At 39.6% G+C, this 19,913-nt stretch overlaps 1 protein-coding gene across 4 annotated transcripts in view; it reads right to left on the bottom strand.

Annotated features, from left to right (window-relative positions):
- Positions 1 to 19,913, bottom strand: part of ATP10B (ATPase phospholipid transporting 10B (putative)) — a 160,420-nt gene that overhangs the window by 28,709 nt on the left and 111,798 nt on the right. For 3 of the 4 annotated variants that reach the window (XM_063292467.1, XM_063292465.1, XM_063292464.1), the window contains exons 6-11: positions 19,793 to 19,899; positions 14,559 to 14,690; positions 10,620 to 10,747; positions 8,627 to 8,879; positions 6,323 to 6,552; positions 4,507 to 4,686 (exon numbers count right to left, since the gene is read on the bottom strand). In XM_063292467.1, the coding sequence (XP_063148537.1) occupies positions 4,507 to 4,686; positions 6,323 to 6,552; positions 8,627 to 8,879; positions 10,620 to 10,747; positions 14,559 to 14,690; positions 19,793 to 19,899 (1,030 nt within the window). The remainder of the gene's footprint in view (positions 1 to 4,506; positions 4,687 to 6,322; positions 6,553 to 8,626; positions 8,880 to 10,619; positions 10,748 to 14,558; positions 14,691 to 19,792; positions 19,900 to 19,913) is intronic. The other variant, XM_063292466.1, reaches the window with a different exon arrangement.

The raw sequence follows: 19,913 nt of genomic DNA, 5'->3' as shown, positions 1-19,913 counted from the left end.
TGAAGCTGTAAAAAAGATTAAACCAGGAAAGGTGCCTGGACCAGATGGATTATCAAGTTCTTATTATAAATGTTTTGAGGATGAACCTTTATAACCTTTACAAAATATGATGAACTCTGTCTTACAAGGAGGAAAGATCTGAGAGAATTGGAAAGAGGCCAGTATAGCCCTAATAGCTAAAGAGGGACAAGATTTGACTTTAACAAGAAACTATAGACTGATGTCATTATTGAATAATGACTACAAGTATTTTACAACAATTCTGGTTGATAGACTAAAAATAATTTTGTCAGAATTTATTCATGAGGATTAATGTGGGTTTTTACTTAAAAGACAGTTGAAGGCAATCTTAGGAATATGTTGGATATTTTGGAATATTTGGAGTAACATAATGAAAACAAGTTGTGCTGATTTTCTTAGATGCGGGAAGGCCTTTGACAATTTGAGTTGGGCTTTCCTGTTCAAAGTTTTGGAAGATATGAACTTTGAAGAGAATTTTATAAAATGGGTAAGATCGATTTATATTTTCCAGAAAGCACAAATAATTCTGAATGGAGATTACACAAAGTCCTGTGAGATACAAAAAAAGGAACAAGACAGGGATGCCCACTATCTCCTCTCTTGTTTATTTTGGTTCTTGAAATACTGAATAGAGATATAAGACAAGATGAGAGAATTCTGGGAGTAAAGATCAAAAAAGAATCTCATAAGCTAAGGGCTTCTATCTATCTATCTATCTATCTATCTATCTATCTATCTATCTATCTATCTATCTATATCACATTTCTTTACCACCCATCTCACCAAGTGACTCTGGGTGGTTAACAATTCAATTAAAATAACAATAGATTAAACTAATAAAAACAAGTGCATCATATAAATATAAATATAAAATATAAAATCCCAGATGGACAAACAATCTCAATAAAATTCCTCAGGGCCGCATCATGGTGCCAACCACCCCCATGATTGACTATCCTCCCTCCTGCCCCAAGCGAGATGGCAAAGCCAGGTTTTCATTCCCATTCAGAAGGCTGGGAGAGTGGGGGCCTGCCTCACCTCTGGTGGTAAGGCGTTCCACAGGGCAGGGGCCATGGCAGAGAAGGCCTTCTTTCTAGACCCTGCCAATTGACAATCTCTCATGGACAGGGTCTGTAACATGATCTCTCTGCCTGACTTGGTGGGATGGGTCGATGTAATGGGGGTGGGTCGGTCCCTCAGATAACCTGGACCCATGCCATGTAGGTGATAACCAACACCTTGAATTGGACCCGGAAGCAAACTGGTACCCAATGCAGCTCGAGCAGCAGAGATGTTATATGGGGCTCCTAAAACTGCTCACGTGCCTGCATTCTGAACCAGCTGTAGCTTCCGGATGCTCTTCAAGGGTAGCCCCATGTAGAGTGCATTGCAGTAGTTTATATGGGAGATGACTAGGGCACGAGTGATTGACCGGAGGGCTTCCAAATCCAGGAAGAGGCGTAACTGGTACACAACATGAAGTTTGGCAAAGGCTCCCCTGGCCACAGCTGCCACCTGTTCTTCGAGCAGGAGTCATGACTCCAGGAGAACCCCCAGGTTCTGCACTGGATCTGTCTGGAGCAATGCAACCCCATCCAGAATCAAAGATAGTAATTTCCCGGATGCCGAGGAGCCCCCAGCCCACAGCCACTCCATCTTACCAGGGTTCAGCTGAAGCCTGTTGTTCCCCATACAGACCTCCACAGCCTCCAGGCATTGAGAGAGGGTGGTCACAGCAGCATCATTTACCTCACCCGGGACGGAGATGTTTAATAGGCTATCATCAGCATATTGATGATACCTCATGCCATGGTGACGGATGATCTCACCCAGTGATTTCATGTAGATGTTAAAAAGGAGTGGAGAGAGTACTGAACTCCGCAGCATGCCACAAAGGAGGGACCGCAGGCCAGATCCATCACTCCCTATTAACACTGATTGGGACCGGCCCCAGAGGAAGGAAGTGAACCAGCGCAGGACTGTGCCACCCACCCCCATCTCCCTGAGCCGACCCAAAAGGATACCATGGTCGATGGTATCGAAAGCCGCTGAGAGGTCAAGAAGAGCAAGGATAGATGCACTGTCCCCATCCCACTGCTGCCAGAGATCATCCATAAGTGTGACCAATGCTGTTTCCGTCCCATATCTGGGCCTGAAACATGACTGAAAAGGGTCCAGATAATCCGTTTCATCCAGGACCCTCTGGAGCTGCAATGCCACCACTTTTTCAACCATCTTCCCTACAAAGGGGAGGTGGGAGACTGGACAAAAATTGTCCAGTATGGTAAGATCCAGCAATGGTTTCTTGAGGAGGGGGCACACCAGCGCCTCTTTAAAGGTTGTCAGAAACACTCCTTCCCTCTCAAGGATGAGTTCACCCTCACCTGGACCCACCCATACGTCACCTCCCAAGCTGCCTTCACCAGCCAAGAGGGGCATGGATCTAATTGGCAAGTGGTGGCATTTACAGTCCGCAGGACCCTGTCTACTTCCTTGGGCCCAACAGGATCAAATTGTTCCCAGATAACTGGGTAAGTACGGTCCTCAGGCATCTCCACAGGCCATGCCCCATGCTTGGCATCCAACTTGGCATGAATCTGAGTGATTTTATCCTCCAGATGCTTGGAAAACTCTGCAGCCCTGTAGGTGGGTTACTGGACCCACCTTCCTCAGTTGGGACTGGGTGATCTTAAACAGAGACTCTGGGCGACATTTTACAGATGATTTGGTGTTGGTTTTGGAAGTTCCTTTAAAGGGAATTGAAACATCAATGGGAAAACTAAAAGAATTTGGTGCATTAGCAGGTTTTAAGATCAACAAACAGAAGATAAAGATGCTAACAAAACATGAAAATAGAAGCTTGCTGTTTGGTTTGGATGAAAGAGTGGGTGTTGCTCAGAAAATGAAGGTTTTTGGAGATAGAAGGACATGACCTGAGATTTGGGTGGCCTGGGTATTTGTGGTGTGGCAAAGTCAAGGTTAATGTGGATTTTAAAAATCATTATGTTAGATGTGCTATATTGAGAATATGGAATAGATAGAAATCCATGTTGTGCCCAAAAGCACCTTTGTGGCTCTCAGCATGAGAAGCATTTTATAGATGAGAAATACAGACAAATACAAATGGCTAACTTATCGTGAGATACTAGAATTTTATCAAGGGGAATACAAAATAAAATCAAGACAAGAACTGATGGCAAAGGGTCATAGTTGCTAATAGCCAGATTGACTTCTTTGATAAACAATTTATTGCTGACTGAAAACCCCTTATGGACTTTTTGCGGAAAACAGAAAAAAATGAACTCATGATTTATGGTTTTGATGATTAGATAGGCTATTTTTCTTTTACTTTTTTTCTTGCACTTTTAGCTTTCTCTTTGATTTTTTTCTCTTTTTTCTTTCTTACTCTTTTTTAGTTTGTATTAGTTTTTATCTTCCTTTTTAAAACTTTTAATAAAATTATTAAAAAATTGCAGTAAGACTTACAACATTTTGACCATGGCAATTAATAACTTTATATTTTCTGTTATAACCAAGAAATGCAATATATCCTAAATTTATTATTCAGTGCTGCTAGATATATTGCTTGTTTCTCTTTAAGAACTTTTCTCTTTAAGAACTTTTTCACAGAAGAAAAGACCCTCATTAACATTAGCTGTTCTTTCTCAGAGTAAGTTTGCTAGAGACTTTTAATTGGCATGTTTTAGCTCATAAGCACAGGTAGCTTAAATATATTATTTAAAATAAACCTATTTCTCTGGCTTTATTCTTCCTAATTAAGAAGAGAAAAAAAAATACTGAGGCTTTTTTAAAGGACCTGTTAAAGAATGCATGAGTTCATTTTTAAACATGAGAATATAAACCATAAAATAGTAATAAAAGAAATGGATGCTTTTTTAAAATGTGAATTTAATTAGTTTTATCTTTTTCTTCCTAAAATTGGATGTTTTTCATTTGTGCAAATGGATGTTCTTTGGATTTGATCCAGGTTATTTGATCTTATTTTTTCAAAGTGTTAGAGAAAAAATAAGAATTAGATCATTCATTTTAAAATATGTCTCCTTTGTTGTAGATTCCAACAATATATTCTGTTGAATGTTAGTCTTCTCTCTTTTCAGACATGAATTTTTTATGTGAATAAAACTGTGTAAGGTATTTACATGGTTTTATTTTGTAGTGCCCTTGATAAAGGAATTGCTTGAAACATGTTTCTGTACAGTGAATTATTTTTTACTTGCTCTTGAGATACTCTCTCCCCTCTCGGTGGGATATAAATCAAATACATTCACACACAAAGGCAAAGAAGTGTGTGTATTCACTAGGGTTACTGGATGCCAAAGGTAAGGAAACACTCTCACTTGACATAAAGTAAGATTTCTTTCTTCCCTTCTTGAGACTGATCAACATAACATTTCAACTATTACATTCAATAGATTAATAAAACATTCCTCCTCTACTAGCGAGGCAGTCAAAGTGAAAGATTACCCTTTGCCTTGGTTCAGTTGCTGTGGAGACCACCACAGCGTTACAGAGGGTCAGAGCAAGAAAGAAGTCCGTGATGGAGCAGGTGGTCTCTCCAGCTGTAAAGGATGTCAAAGATTCTGGCTGGCATGATAGGTTCTTCATTTTCATCAACAGCCTGTTATCAGGGGTCACATCCTTCTCCTGAAATGCATATTATTCAATTAAAAAAAAATCATCTGCAGGCTTAGGATTCTGTGAAAAATAACACCTTCTGCTGGGTGTTGTAGAGTTTTCAAGAACACTGTGTTTGTATGAAATGATACCAATATAGGCACTAAGGCAACAGAGCAACCTACTTTAGTTGCTGAATACAGCCATACTCATATCCCCTTTCCCCAATATCACAGTTCATGTGCCAGTTTCAGCAGGGATCAATTACTCACAGGTTGTATGTGGCCCTCCACCACCATCTTTGTGACCCCCTGATTTCCCTAAGATTGTGCTCCTGAAATTCAGTGGTGAACTGCATTAACTGTGATCCTTTCATTTCCCTTTGCTTTTCAGGGGTGCATGAAAGGAAATAGATGCACAAAGCCTCAGACAGAATGAGCCTACTATCAATAACCCCCAAGTTTCCTAAAATGCCAAAACCCTACCCTCAAAGTCCTGCCCCAGCCTCTTTTGGGAAAGCCTTAAGTCTCTGGTTGCCCAATAAATGTTTTTTCCAAAGTATGATCCACTGTTAAAAAATATTACCTGCACCTGCATTATAGTTCAGCATCTTTGCATCTTGCTTTTGGAGAGGCTGGATAGCATTTGCTGGATTCCAGAGACATCTTACTAAATATTTCTGGCTTCAAGCTGGGAAGGGATGGTGCTAAGTTAAGATAGATCTATGGGCTGCCTTCAAGTGCAAGGGACAAGAAGCCCTAGCTAACTCTTAGCAGTGACTGCTGTTGGGGCTTGCTCTCACTGCTCCATATTTATATCTAAGTCTCTTCTGATCACTGAAAAAGCACATTTGCACCAGCAGAACAATCATCTGCCTAGACTGATGCCAGCTGATGTACATGGTTCTTTTCATGGCACTTGCCTCTCAGGATCAGGACTACTTGCCTCATTTTTTAAAAAAAAGTGTTCACGTATAATTTTGCATATGTCATGTAGCTACCTGCCAGATTTTTTGTCAATGGTCTTAAGAGCACTATTTGAAGGAGATCCTGTACTAACCTTTGTGCCTTCTCAGCATGCTAAATTATTTCTTATTCTTTCTATCTGTTTTTTATTCCTGGTGGTGGGGAAGATCAACAAATTGTACTCCCATGGTTTTTGGGGTATATGCCTGGATATGCTTTTATATATATGGTGGGATATTTAAATGGAGCCCAATTTATATGCTCCTGATACAGATTTTCAAAACAGAAACTGGTGATTGTAGTTATACCTCTAACAATTTTAGGTTAGTTTTGTCTTCTTTGTAAAGCCAAAGCTTAATTTGTAGTACTGCTCACTAGGACTCAGGGTAGGAATATGCTTTGGTCTTAAGTCAACTATTTTCACTTATTAACAGAGGGGGAAATATGATCCTCCAAAATAAGGCAAAACATATCCTGCACTTTGCATATTACTAGTCTCAAAAGGGGTGCTTCATACAGTATACGTATACATAGCCATAGGACCTCAGAACAAATTTTGCCTGGTGACTTCAGCACCTATGGAGCACCTCAATATTTTCCTCTATTTCTTACAGTTACAGTTTAGATTATTTGTTTTCCTTCCCCAAACCAGCTATAGGGGCAAGGTTTTATAATTTAAAGAAGTGAAAGGTCATACTCACAAGGGTGCTGCTAAATGCCACCTGCGATGGAGCATTTCCCCAGAGACCCAGGTATTTCTTTCTTGCATGTCCCTGAAAATGGGGCCGAGCACTCTGACATCTTTGCAAAGGCCTAGCATTGTTTCTCTGTGTCACTGTAGCTGCTTCTTCAACTTTGGAAGGGAGGCTCAGATGTTTTTTCCAGTCTTCATTCTCTGAATCGATTTCCTTGTAAGAATCCAGGCGCTTGGCTATAAGAGATAAAGAGAGCCAAGATGGTGTACTGGTTAAAGTGTTGGACTTTTGCTAGGGAGACCCAGCTTCAAGTTCCCACCCACCACAGGGCTCACTAGGTGACTTTGGACCAGTTACTCTCTTCAATCCAGTAGATTCCACAGGAGTCTTATTGTGGAATAAAATTAGAGGAGACCACTGTGTGTGCCACTTCAAGCTCCCGAGAAAGGTGAGATACAAATACAACAAAATGAATCAAACATAGATGTGTGTTTGCTTCTTCACAAATGAAAAACAAAGAAATAGAAATGTCCCTCCAAAATCTTTCTGCAGCTTCATATAGATGTTAAACTAAAGGAGTAATACTACCACTGACCAAATTGCTGTGTTCATACAATATGCTTAATCTGATTACTGGATTAACCAACTTTCTGATCTCATCCATCCTTTGAACCATAAATTAACCCAAAGGGTTGGGTTTGCACAAAAAAAACTAACCAAGGTTAATACTAACCAGACTTACCACATTATACAAATGCAGCTGCTAGTTTTTTACCTGACCTCATTAAATATGTTGTGCAAATCTAGTCAGTATGAGAGCAAAACCAAAAAATGAGCTAGAGAAAAGCTCCCATGGAGAAAGGAAAGTTTGTGGTGTGTCATAAAGAACCTCAGACTTGAACTTCTGGAGGATGATCCTTTGGCAGCTGGACCAAGAACACAGTAAGGAGCAACTTTACAAGAAAATCTCCTTCTCTGCATCATCATCCCTGGATTAAACTAGCCAGCACAGAATCCAGGGCAGCACCTGAATCATTGGGAGTTCCATGGCATATAAATTTAAATAACCACAACAATTTGCTTGGCCCATGAATGGGAGCAGAACCATAGCTCATATTTTACATAACCCACAATTGCAAGCTATTGCTTAGGAAAGGTGATGAAAAAAGGTGAACCATGTTAAACAGGAGTCTGTTTATCTCAGATAATATTTATTTATTTATATAATTTATATAGCTGCTCTCTCACATAAGTGACTCTGGGTGGCTTACAAGATTAAAACAAACAACTCCACCAAACAACTCCCCGAACCCAAGGAAACTATTGACTCCACTCACCACCACCAACAGCAGAGCTCATCCACTCCCTGACTCAAATGCCAGGGGGAACAGCCAGGTCTTCAATGCCTTGCAAAAGGCTAACAGGGTTGGGGCCATCCAAATCTCTCTCTCTCTGCTGTTCTATAGGGCAGGTGCTGCCGCTGAGAAGGCACGACTCCGGGATCCAACAAGATGACATTTATTTAATAGAAGGGACCCAGAGCATGCCCTATTAGATCTGGTGAAGCGGGAAGAAACAGTGGGAGAGAGGCAGTCCTGCAAGTCACCTGTGGGGCAAGAATTAAGCACTAGGGTGGAATGGGGTCTTTGAGGGCACTTCCACACAACTATTGGCCTTACCTTTCCCATATTTTGCTGCAGTTTTGCACTGCCTTGTGAGTGTCCTCATTGCTGCTCCTCGTGGGGGGGGGGGTGAAGTTGAGATAGCCAGTGGGGGAACAGAAAGTTTTCTTTTGCAGTGAGCAAAAAAGTAATAGGACAATTGTGGAAAAGATGCATCTTCAATTGCTTGTGCAGAACAGGGGGGTAGTAGTGAAGCAAAAATTGGGAAATCCCCAAAGCTGAGATGAGGTTGGGGGAAACCATCCTGCCTCACATTTCCAAAAGAAATGCTGGAAAAATATCTTAGGTTTGTCTGAAGCTGAGCTGATCTTGGTCCAGCTTCTCTCCATATAAGCTCCTCGACATTACAGAGGTGCAAGGGGCCAGCACTTATCTCAAAATGATGTCACCCTTCTGTGTGGAAGGGACCTGAGTCACAAAGTGTTTATGTTGTGAGAAGCCCCTCTACAGATAAATGCACATATGGTATAGTCCTGTCCCCTTTATTTGCCTACAATATATCCTGTGGTCTATCTCATTCCCAACCCCCAGTAAAGGATTCAGCTGAAGGACATTTTTTTCATATATCCTCCAGCAGCTTTCACATTCAGTCTAATTTAGCATTTGGGGGCAAGCATACACATCTTACCATTTTCCTGGTGTGAAAATTCTTTCCCATTAATTGTACAACGTCGAAATACCATCTTGTTCTCTGTCAGCGTCCCTGTTTTGTCAGAGAAGACATACTGAACTTGTCCCAGGTCTTCAGTGATATTGAGCGCTCGGCATTGTATGGGCAAATCTTGCTCTTCATTATACAAGTCAATATCATTATGAATTAAGAAGATTTGACCCAACTTGACCAGTTCAATTGATATATAGAGGGAGATGGGGATTAAGACCTGAAAGAAGATATTTCTCAGCATGTTAGAGATTCTTTTGCTGGATAATTTTTTTCTTTTTTTTGATGTTAACAATGACTTCTATAACAAGTCTTCACAAAGATTTTCATAACAGTTCCCATGTCTTCCTCTGAAGTCTTCTCAGCCTGAGGCTTCATTGCTGGAGCAAATCTACAGAGTACCCACTGGTCTTGTGTGAGGTCCAAAGCACTTCTTACCAATCATTTTCAAACCATGAACAGAATCAGTAATTATCTTTCATATAATTTTCATATAATTCAGATAATCAGCAGCATCCTCAGGAACCTGCCTGACTAGGTGAAAATAGGAATTTGAAATCCCCTGTTTTGTTTGGAACTTTGTGTCTGTCTTCCAAACCAAATTTCTTTCTTGAACCATATTTACATTGCAGGCAAATCCTGTTGGTATTCATACAAACCTAAATAGTATGTCCCGCAAACAAATTTGCAGTGTGGGACAAGGAGTAAAATTCAGATAGGTGAAATGATAACGATTTATGTTACAGCACTACAGCCTCAGTCTGATCCCTACCTTCCCCTTCTCTGAGTGCTTTACCCTTTAAAACCTGAACCAGGATCTGTTTTCATTGTTAGTTTATATAGTAACTGCCTGCTGCCTGACAGAAGGCAGGAAGGACATTGTCCATAAATAATAATTGTGTGTGTGTGTGTGTTATTTATTTATTAATCAAATTTATATAGCTGCCCATCTCACCGAAAGCAACTCTGGGTGGTGTACAACAATATAAAAACAATCATATAAAATACTAATTATTAAAATATAAACAATTATTATTAAAAAATCATTAAAAAGGTAAAGTATGCAAACCACAAAACAGAGAGAGAGATATAAAAACCACATATCACCCACAACAGGGGAGCCACCTTAAAATGTGTATGATTTGTTTTGATTTGATGCTGCCTGACTCCAAACGACTCTTAAATATGAAAGGTTGGCTATCTTTCTTTTTGTTGTTGTTATTCCTCTCTAAACATGTCAGGATTACAGTATGGAAATTGCTTAAAATTGGTGGTGCAAGTTCCCACCGTTTCCAGTAAAAAAAATAAAGAAATAGACTTCTGGTTGGGACTAACATACAGTACATGCAACAACAGAAAACTGAAACAGAATCCCCAATTTGAGCCCTGCTCTATCCCCTGCAGGCCTTGGCTACCAGAAAAAGTGTGGTCCAAGGCTGACAAAATATTCTTCCTTCCTCATTTAAAGTCATATTTTAAAGGTTACCAATAAAACAATGAGATGCTGTTTGTTTGAAGCATTAGTATGAATAATGGGACATTTCCCTCAATCCTCGATTGTTTCCTAGCTGAAAGAATAACAACACAGCCTTTTTACAGCTCTTTCATATATTAAAAGTGCATTCCAGGAGTAGCTAAGTGATTCTTGTGCAACCAAACAAGATGGATCAATAATTTTCTTCCTGTGCTGCAACAGGATGTCTAAGCAGAGGTTGTGAGACTGAAAGGGAGATGCTTGTCCAAGGGTGCCTCTTGAGTTCAAGGCTGAGATAGGATGTGACTTGTGGCTCATACTTAGCTGATCATTAAGTTGCTTGATTGTTTTGCCTCTACATGGTACAGCCTGAACTTATCTGTGTTTCCTTGGAAGAAAGTCCCTGTAATGTAACTGAGGTGCAATCCTGGGTCAACATACCACCTTAAATCTCCTTTCCTATTCATACAATAATGATTTTCCCACCTGTAAAAGGATGATCATTGTCAGGAATGTGTAGAAACCTGCAAGAGCTGGAGCAAGGTAGTTGCCATTGACATCTGGGATGATAAATAAGGGATGTGTGAAAAAACTCCCATTCCAAAGGCCCTGACCTGCATACAGATACAAAATAGTTTAAGATAATGAACTCAGAAGAGCATATGCAGGGAGCTGTGAAGGGGGAGGTAAGCACATTAAAATAAAATATAACAAGACTGTATTCAACTGTGTCCCCACACTGATGGAGCAGCATATGGTAGCTGGAATGGATTTCCCTCCTTCCCTTCTTCCTGCCCCTTCTCATTAACCCCTCTCTGCAAATTCAGAGCAGGAACTTCTAGAGTAATTTGGGGACCTAAAGGGATGGATAAGAGACAAAAAAAAAATCCTTTTGCATGAGCAGAAGTTCACTGGTATAATATGGTATGTAACCCACAAGTAATTGGTTCATTACTCTGTAATAATTTAACACAGAAAGGTTCCTCTCCCCTGCCATTGTTGTGTTGCTTTTCCTTCAGCAGGCATCTTGGGCTGTTTGCTCTGCAACTGTAATCTACTTCCACTTCAAGCACTCCGATGCAGTGCTGGTTTATAAGCTATTATCTAATGAACAGTTAAAAAACCAACTGTGCTGTTCTTAAGTATATAAAATTAGATTTTGTATGAAACCAAACAGTTAGGAGTTTATTATCAGTAGATATCAGCAGCTGACTTTTTCACTAGGACAATGATCATTTAAATAAAATGCAATCAGCATATATTAAAGTGCAGCATTAAAGCCTCTGGCAAACAACACTGACAATAAAGCAGAATTTTTTTTTTTTCCTACTCATCTCCTTATAATGAAAAGTATGTCAAAAACAAACACTTGCAGGGCACTCTTAGGAGGTCTGAGAAAGCAGATCAGGACATTTCTGATGGGACGAAGTTCCCATTTTAAGGCTTATAAATATTAAGGCAAAACTTGTTTGCAACCTGCTTTTCCATCTTAAGTGTTATGAACTAGTTTGTTTCTCCCTGGAAGAGGAAGATATATTGCACCCCCACCCTGCCAAACTCATCCAGCTGCAATCCCAGGTCAAACCAAGACAATAACTTGAATGTCATGTTCCACGTTTCAATGTTCTGTATACATCGTAACGGTTCACATGTCAAACCTTTCTGCTTACTGTATTCACGTTATTTCATGCTGGGGCTTTTCCATTCCTGCCCTCCTCTTTGTTTCCCAACGCTGGAATGTATGTTTGGGTTTGCGCTCCTGCTCAAGGTTACTTTCCCAGGCGCATCTAACGGCTCCTAGCACCTGGGAGGGGGAGCGCCCTGACGAGGGATGGGGCGGAACTTGCTCACAGGCAAGGCTTTTAAGTTTGTATTTGGCGCGCTTTTGCTCATTCTCAGCTTTCTCTGTATTTGCATACTATTCCTTTAATAAATCAGTTATCTTTAAGCCCGAGCTTGTGAGACTGAGTATTTAGGATTAGACAACCATTACATTGAAGCTGAAGCCCCCATTTTGTTAAGAAAAGAAAAGAAAAGAAAAAGTGAATTCCTGTTTAGTTAGGATTCTTCATTTCTACACTGTTCAGCTTTTTTTGTCTGGCTAATTCAACAGATTTCGGGCATGTCATGCCACATTCCTCAAAGGCTCTCACTACACAAAAGAAATTAAGTGCAAAATCTTCCAGTGGAGTGTTTTGCAACTCACTTGCAGATTGACACTTAGAAATTGGGACACAGTTATAGGAACATTTGCTTCTTCTGCCAAATGTTTATTTGTGGAGTCTTGGTGGACTTGTTTTCATTAGAATTTGACATCCTTGCAAATCCTGGTCACATTAGGGCACAATCACTGCAATTGCTAAGAGAGCAATCTTTTCTTTTGCTACTTATTGAAAGTGATTGGTACCAGCTAGGGAGTCCACAACAATGAATTATTAATTTTAGCAGTGAACTTTGTCTCCACATCCAAATTTCTATCCATACTGAATGGGCTTTAGCTGTTGTTTTCAGAGTGTTTCTCATAAGCTTATTACGGGCTTCACAATGAAAAACTAGTAATGGCAGGCAAAATTTCTTGCAAGGCCATTATGGCTGTTTCTTTGCAATTTGCAGCCAGAGTCACACTGTCAGAGCACAATAGAAAGAATAATAGGGAAAAAAAAAATAACAACAGGAAGGCTCAAAAGGCCTGGTCAGTGCTACATATGTACAAACCAAGAATATGCCATAGAATCAAGTTTAAACACCGCATTCCAGTATGGATATATAGGAGATTTTCAAGTTGGACAAACCAATTTGAAAAGTTTGGAAGCCTAATCTGACCCCAAGAAAAATTATGCTTTTCAAAAGCATCAATTTAGATTATCCCATTATTCCAAAAGATCAAATACAATTAGATTTGGTAAGATCCCTTCATTATTGGGGATCAGATGGTGGTTGGGTTTACTGTATATGCCATTGTGAAATCATTGCGTGTTTAGCATTGTATATTGAATCAGCCAAAGACTGACCACATATATCATATTAAGCCTTAAATGATGATTTACAAACTGCAATAGATGGGACCACATACCATGCTAAATCAGAACTAAAGAAACCACATTAAGACTTAACATCATATGTGAATCCAGACCTAGATAATCTTTAGATGAAATCTCTGTGACTCTAATTCAAAGAGCTATAGGAAAAATGCATCTTCTATCAACTGCAAATACTCTCATTTCAACAACAAATACTCCACGGTTAACAAAATATCTCGCCTAAAATAATAATTAAAAAAATCCATGAAGGGGTTTTCAAACCTTTCCAGGCTAGGGAAACTGCTCTAGTGACAGAAACTGCTGGCTGCATTTGAATAAACCATTTCCCCCCTCTCTTTTAGTCTCTCACAGGACCCCATCAAGTTCTCATGGAATCCTAGGGTTCCAAGGAACACAGTTTGAACATCTGAGCCAAGTATGCTTTAGATTTGTTTTTTTCCCCCTTCCCTATACAGGCTGCTCCTTCTCTCTTCTCTCTTTTTCTTAAGGCAAAACATTTTTTTAATGAGGAGTTTTCTAAAAGTCTAAAGCACATGGAGGCTTTCAATTAAAAAGTTTGTGTGTGAGGAGAGGGCTTCTCAGAAAATCTCTTTACATGAATCTAAATAAACGTGTAAATCTTAGATCTACGGATGAACTTAATGCTCATGTGCATCATTCTTTTTTCCTCCTTTTACATAGTGACCTCTGTAGAATAAAATGTTCTGCTGGTTGTTCTCATCTAAAATGTGGATCATATTCAGATTAAACTTAAATTAAGCAAACTTCAGGGCTGGCTCAAGAAATTTTGTTGCCTGAAACAAAGGACAAGACAGTGGGCTTCCTCTTTTCCATGCATACAAGTCAGCTGGACTGGCAATACAATCTTCATTCATCTTTAATGACAAAGATGCATCTGTAACAGGCAGTAGGAATAACTGTGAGGAACAGGAGGAAGAGCCACAACCAAGGCAATGGTCAGATAAAAGAAATCTGAATCTGGGGCCAAAATGTAATTTGAATAAGCATCCCAGACATGACCCTCCCTAGTTCTCATGAAGATAAAGGGAAAGAGGGGTGAAGTGGGGTAAAACTTTCAAGATTCTATTACTGTAACCTTATAATAAAGTAGTTAGCATTCATAACTCACACATCCTAGTTTGGTCTACCAATGCTGACAGTACCTGAGGGCAGCATGCTAGTGTAATAGAGCTAGAGCTGCAGGACACCAGCAGATATTGATTGCCACTGTTCAGGTTCTTTCCACCTGTGCTACTTGAGAGCCTCCCTTCCCTCTGGCAAATGGCAGCACTGATCTTCTCACCCATGAAAAGCCCATTCAGGTGCACCATGATTCAAAATCCTTTTGCAAATAGCAGACATGGCTTTCACTACTGTTCCATACCTAATGCACCAATGAGACACATGACGAAAAGCAGTCCCACACAGAAGAATATATCCATGTTCATTTGTTGTTCTATCTTGCTGCGTTTATAACGAGGACCTCTGTTATTCAACATAGCTTTGGTTTCCTGGCCTTCCAGTTGCACACATGCATAAAGAGAAGAAAATTATCTTATGAATATAAAGAACTCAGGGATTACAGGGAACCAAGCTTTAGGTACGTCTAGACATACAAAAATACAGTGGCTTTCCAATATTAATTTTCATGGTATTTTTAGGAATACATGTTTAAAGGATAGACATGTGCAAGAACATGATTTCCAGTGATGTTGAGTGTCTTGCAATTTCAAAAGTTTTGGAAAGGTTTGTATCTCATAGAGAGATCTATTAATATCTTCTTTGGAAGAAGCTCTACAAAGCAATGTATAAGCTCAAAAAACAGAATTCCTGCTCAAATTAAGACACAAATCCTGAAGAAAGGATAAAAGGTCTGCAGGTCTATTGCAAAGAACATACTTGTAGTCAAAAGATCCTTGATTCAATCTGTGGGCATGTAATTCTTGGGCATGCCAAAGGAAGAAACCTTAAGGAAAGTGAGGAAGGGAGGGAGGGAGGAAGGGAGGGAGAAATGGTCCAAAGGACAATAGAAGAATGTTCATGTTGTGGTATGCAAAACTGAAGGCCAAAATAAAAATTACTGATGGCACAAAAAATAACAGGTTCATGGAAGAGATTTCAGGTGGATTATACAGAAAGATCACCAAATCCACAGGAGTATACTCATCTCTTGATCATTATGATTATATTTTCAGGATGGCTTCAAGCATTTCCTACCTGAAATTATGGGGCTGAGATTGGTGCAAACACTTCCTCAGCTACCTATAGATTTAATTTGAACTACAATCTTGGCAACAGAGTACCAGTGGTAGATTGACACTGCAGGAAGCCAAGAAGGTGGCACCAATACATCCTGATTTCCTAAAAAAGAACAGGTAGCTATTTTGGATTTACTGGAAGTAACTAATGGTAAGACTGGGAAAGTTTCTTATCTGCAACTGAGAGGAACAGCTGCCTGTCAGTGCAGATAATTAGATGAAGCAGTGGTTTGATAGGGCTGTTATGTTCTTATTGCTGTTCATCAACCTGGATTGTAAAAAGCTGAAAGGCCTTTTAAAAATGTCTTGAAAATAAGTAGGTAAATAGTTTGGATTTTTTACTTTAGGAAAAAAAAAGGAGGATCAGGATGGGACTATACAAAATTATTAGCAATGTGGAGAGAATGAGTGGAGAACTATTTTAAACTGGACTTAAAAAAAAGTTTACATTGCAGATTATTTAAAAATTAAATAATTAAGGGAGGTTAAATATTTACTTCTTTGAGGTCTCTTAATAAATCAGATGGCTGAAATGAATGCATTATTTACTTCTGCTGAATGTTACATGTTTATAAATGCCTTCTAAATCTCCTGAATATATAATGTCTCTCCCAAATACAAGAAGCAACTGTTATCTAATAATTGCCACAAGGTTTGATGATGGTAGCTCCTTACATAATTTTAAAAAAGATTGGACAGAGCTTAGCAACACAATCAGGTGCCTAGTTCCATCATGGAATCTCACACAAGGAGACAGGAGCCAAGAAATAAAAACAACACTTTAAAAAATGTTTCTCATTTCACAAGTCTACAATCTTTGGTGATCTCCCTCCCAAGATCTTTCCTAAGCAGTGCTGACATTCTTAAGTTCCATATGATTACTCTTCTTGCTGAAATGTGAGCTTCTGAAAAAATGTAAAAAAAACCCTGTGAGATTCTGGCCATTTTTTAATTTTTATTTTAAAAATGGTTTGGGGATTCTGCAGTTGCCTTCTGGGGATGCTGCAGGCTTCTTGGTGCTTAAGGTGCTGTGTTGCCAAATCCTGGATTAGTCCACTATGTGTTGGACAGCAGTATTAATGGAAATTAACCATAAGCATTCAAATGATTTTCCACATTCTGAAGCAATTTGGTTAATAGAAGTTGGCAATTGTTCTGCTTCTGACTTTCTCAGCACCATCTGGCTGGCTACTGTGGAAATCACAGCGATTAGTTTAAGGGATTTTTTATTTGATCCACAAATCAATTCGTAAATTCTGTCTCTGAACCCAATCCAGAGGGAACATACATTATAGTCAGCCCAGATGACTTCCCGAAATGAGAGTTCCCACAGAGCTCCCCGATGTGTGCTAATCAGAGAAATACATTTAATATCTAGGTTAATTTGTGGAATATTACAGGAATGAAAACAGGACTGGTGTTTCATGTGTGATGTTTGCTGTGACTATTTATTACACATTCTATTTTATGAAAGCTCTTGTATATTGACAGCCTGTTACATGACATAGCTCACTTCCATAAAGACAGCAAAATTTTGTTTCAGTGTCTTTAAAAAAGTGTAAGCAAGTTAAATGCTTCTAGATGCTAGTCTCCCCTGCCTTTTGGGCTGCATGAACCTCTGTCAATTGTACAATGCTTTCTGCAAACCAGCCCTGATGCAAATCTCTAAGACCTCTGTCCTTGTCACACTTAGAAAGTTCATTCTCATTTTCTGTCCCTTTCTTCAGACACATATGGGACTTGTTTTCTAGCAAATCATTCTGTATTTGTTGGCATGCATTTTCCCTTTGGTTTCCATAACCCCAAACTTTCAATTCCTAGCTAGCGTTTTACCTGGCCAAGCAAGCAGAAAAGCCCTCAAGTGCAATTTTGTTTGTGTGTTGCTCTCACAGGGTTTGTTGCCTTGCAGCACTCAGGATTTGCTGGGATAACATACTTCACACATTATGCTAGAATGCCACTTTTGCAAGATCTGTTCTACAATGCCGATTTGGTGAAGAGACGCTATTTGAAGCTTCTCTGTGTTAATGGCTTTAGTAAGCAATCTTTCCTTGCAACTGCTTGTATAGCAGCCTATCGAAAGAAATAGCTTGCAATACAGTAAACAAATGTACAAAAATATATGTGAACAGCTGCATGAACTGTGTGCCAGCGTGTGTGTGTGTGTGTGAAGAATACCAAGAATGTATTCACTCCTCTTTCTATGAAGGTCGAGGGAATTAATGGAACTGTGGGGACAATACATTCAGCAACTGGCTAGTTTAAAACAGGAAAATTAGTATTTGGCCAGCATTCTTTGTGCTCAGCTTTCTACAACCTGAAAATCCACCGTCATACAGACAACATCATACTGAATGTGCTTGAGATTACAGATAATGAGAACGATGTGGAGAAATCGCAGATTAGATTTAAAGTCTGTTGGGGATTATTTGCAAATGGAAAGGCTGCTGGTTAGCAGAAGTCCTTATTCACAATGAATATCAACTTGAGCCAGGAAATACAGAGTGCTTTAATGCTTTAAAATCTAATTAGATGGCCGACTGATTTCTAAGTAAGTTTGACTGTTTCACAGCTGCCAGACTGACTTAATGAGAATCTACTAGTGCGTGTTCTGGGTGAACATAAAGAAAGTCCAATAAGTCAGATCCAGCAGTGAATAATTTTAATGCTATTTAGCTCTTCCCATAGTGAATCTGAAGTACCAACAAAGCAGCAGGCCAGAAAGAAACACATAGTAAATTGGAATCAAATGGTTCCCATTTCGATAGATGGGGGTTTAAAGTTGTAACCAAGGAATTTCATGACATAGGGCCTGGCTATTTACAGGACTGTGTGTCTTCTGTGGTTCTTGGCCTGTATGGTTGGGCAGACTGAGCATGCTCTAGGTCCCATTCATTTAGCAGTTCCACCTGATGGAACCTGGGAGGCATGCCTTCTCTGTTGCAGCTCCTGCCGTCTGGAACACCACCCCTGATACATTTGGCCCCACCAAATGTGTTTAAAAGAGCCTTAAAAACCTGGCTCCTTGCCCAGGTCTTAGGTTAGAGTGTGGGTGTTGTATGTTTGAATGTCATTTAATGGTTACTTTTATTCTGGCACTTGAGTTTTTAATGGTTTTTTTTTTTACTGTTTTTACAGTAAGCTGCTCAGAGTTGTAGAGTTGGGCGGCTTTGCACATTTCTAAATAAATACAACACGAAAGCAAAACCAGGCTGTGTTCTATAGCATCACTGTGATCTCAGGTCTCCACTTTTCCTTGCTTAGGAGCAGGTGGTGTTATGTGAATGTATATCAAATCACACCCCCAGCTTCAAAGATCTGACATGCAAATGGTCCATTTTGGAAAGGGATGTATTAGGAAAATAAAAGTATCCCTAAGAGGTACTCCGAGGTTTATGCCAGTGTTCTTAAAGTCAAGAGCTGCCTCGGTATTTAAAGTGACAAGATAAGGAATGGAAGTTCGTTCTAAATACCTCTTTTCTGAGTGACAGTTTTGTTGTTATCAGAACAGCAACTGCAACATTTTTATGCAAACCAAAAGAGTGCATGCTGACATCTCAGTCATAAGCAAAGTTATTCAGAGCAAACTTCATTAGTTTAGACAGTTCTTGAGGACCTGGGATGGGGATTTTTTATTCACGAAAGAAGGTGGAAACAGCTTTTGCACACTGGCACTCTGCAGACTGGTTGAGATTGCAACTCCCCAATTCCCACCCTAGGAATCTGAAGAGTTCCAGCACCCATTATTTTAAACATCATTCTTGACAATGCATTTTTCTCTCTGGGGAGTGTAATCTTTCACTTATCTTCAATCCCTAATGAAAGACACCTTTCTTCCCTTTGCATGTTATAGATGGTGATTAAGTGCTGCTTTTATACTGACCTTTAACGAACATTTCCAAGATGATTTACAGCAATAGTATCATCTTCCTCCCACCACCCCAACCCTACAAAGAATGCCATGAAAGGCCACAAGTTGGCTTCTAGTATGTACTATGTATCACAGAATTTCTTCTCTTAAATCACAAAGCTGACCTTCAAGAAGCAAGATACGACTAACCAAAGTGATACATTAAGTAAGAATACATTTCTCAGAATAAACTAAGAATGGTAACATAGCCAGGTTTTGAGTTCTGTAGAATTATTACTCAGGTTAAACATTATCCAAAATAATGAAGGGTGAGAGCTGGTAAGAAAAAAGTTAGTAGAGGTAGATTCTTCAGTTTTGTATTTTGTGAAGAAACTGCTAGATGCAAAACAAATTTCACATTGTACAAAAGGCTGCTGGGGGAAAGAACTCGTTTGCAACCCTAGCCTCAATCTGTGGCTGTATGAACAACCCCCCCCCCCCACTAATTACCTGCATAGATAACAATTCCTATTGCGACCTCTGTGTTCCTTACTATGCATCCACGAAGAAGGAGGCTTTCATTGTCAAATCCAATTCGTGTGCAATCAGGCCGTTCCCTGCAAGGAAGAAA

The sequence above is a fragment of the Candoia aspera genome, chromosome 2 (genome assembly GCF_035149785.1).
Source record: "Candoia aspera isolate rCanAsp1 chromosome 2, rCanAsp1.hap2, whole genome shotgun sequence".
Lineage (NCBI taxonomy): Eukaryota > Metazoa > Chordata > Lepidosauria > Squamata > Boidae > Candoia > Candoia aspera.
The sequence above is the reverse complement of the archived record's forward strand: the minus strand, read 5'-3'. Positions and strand labels throughout refer to the sequence as shown.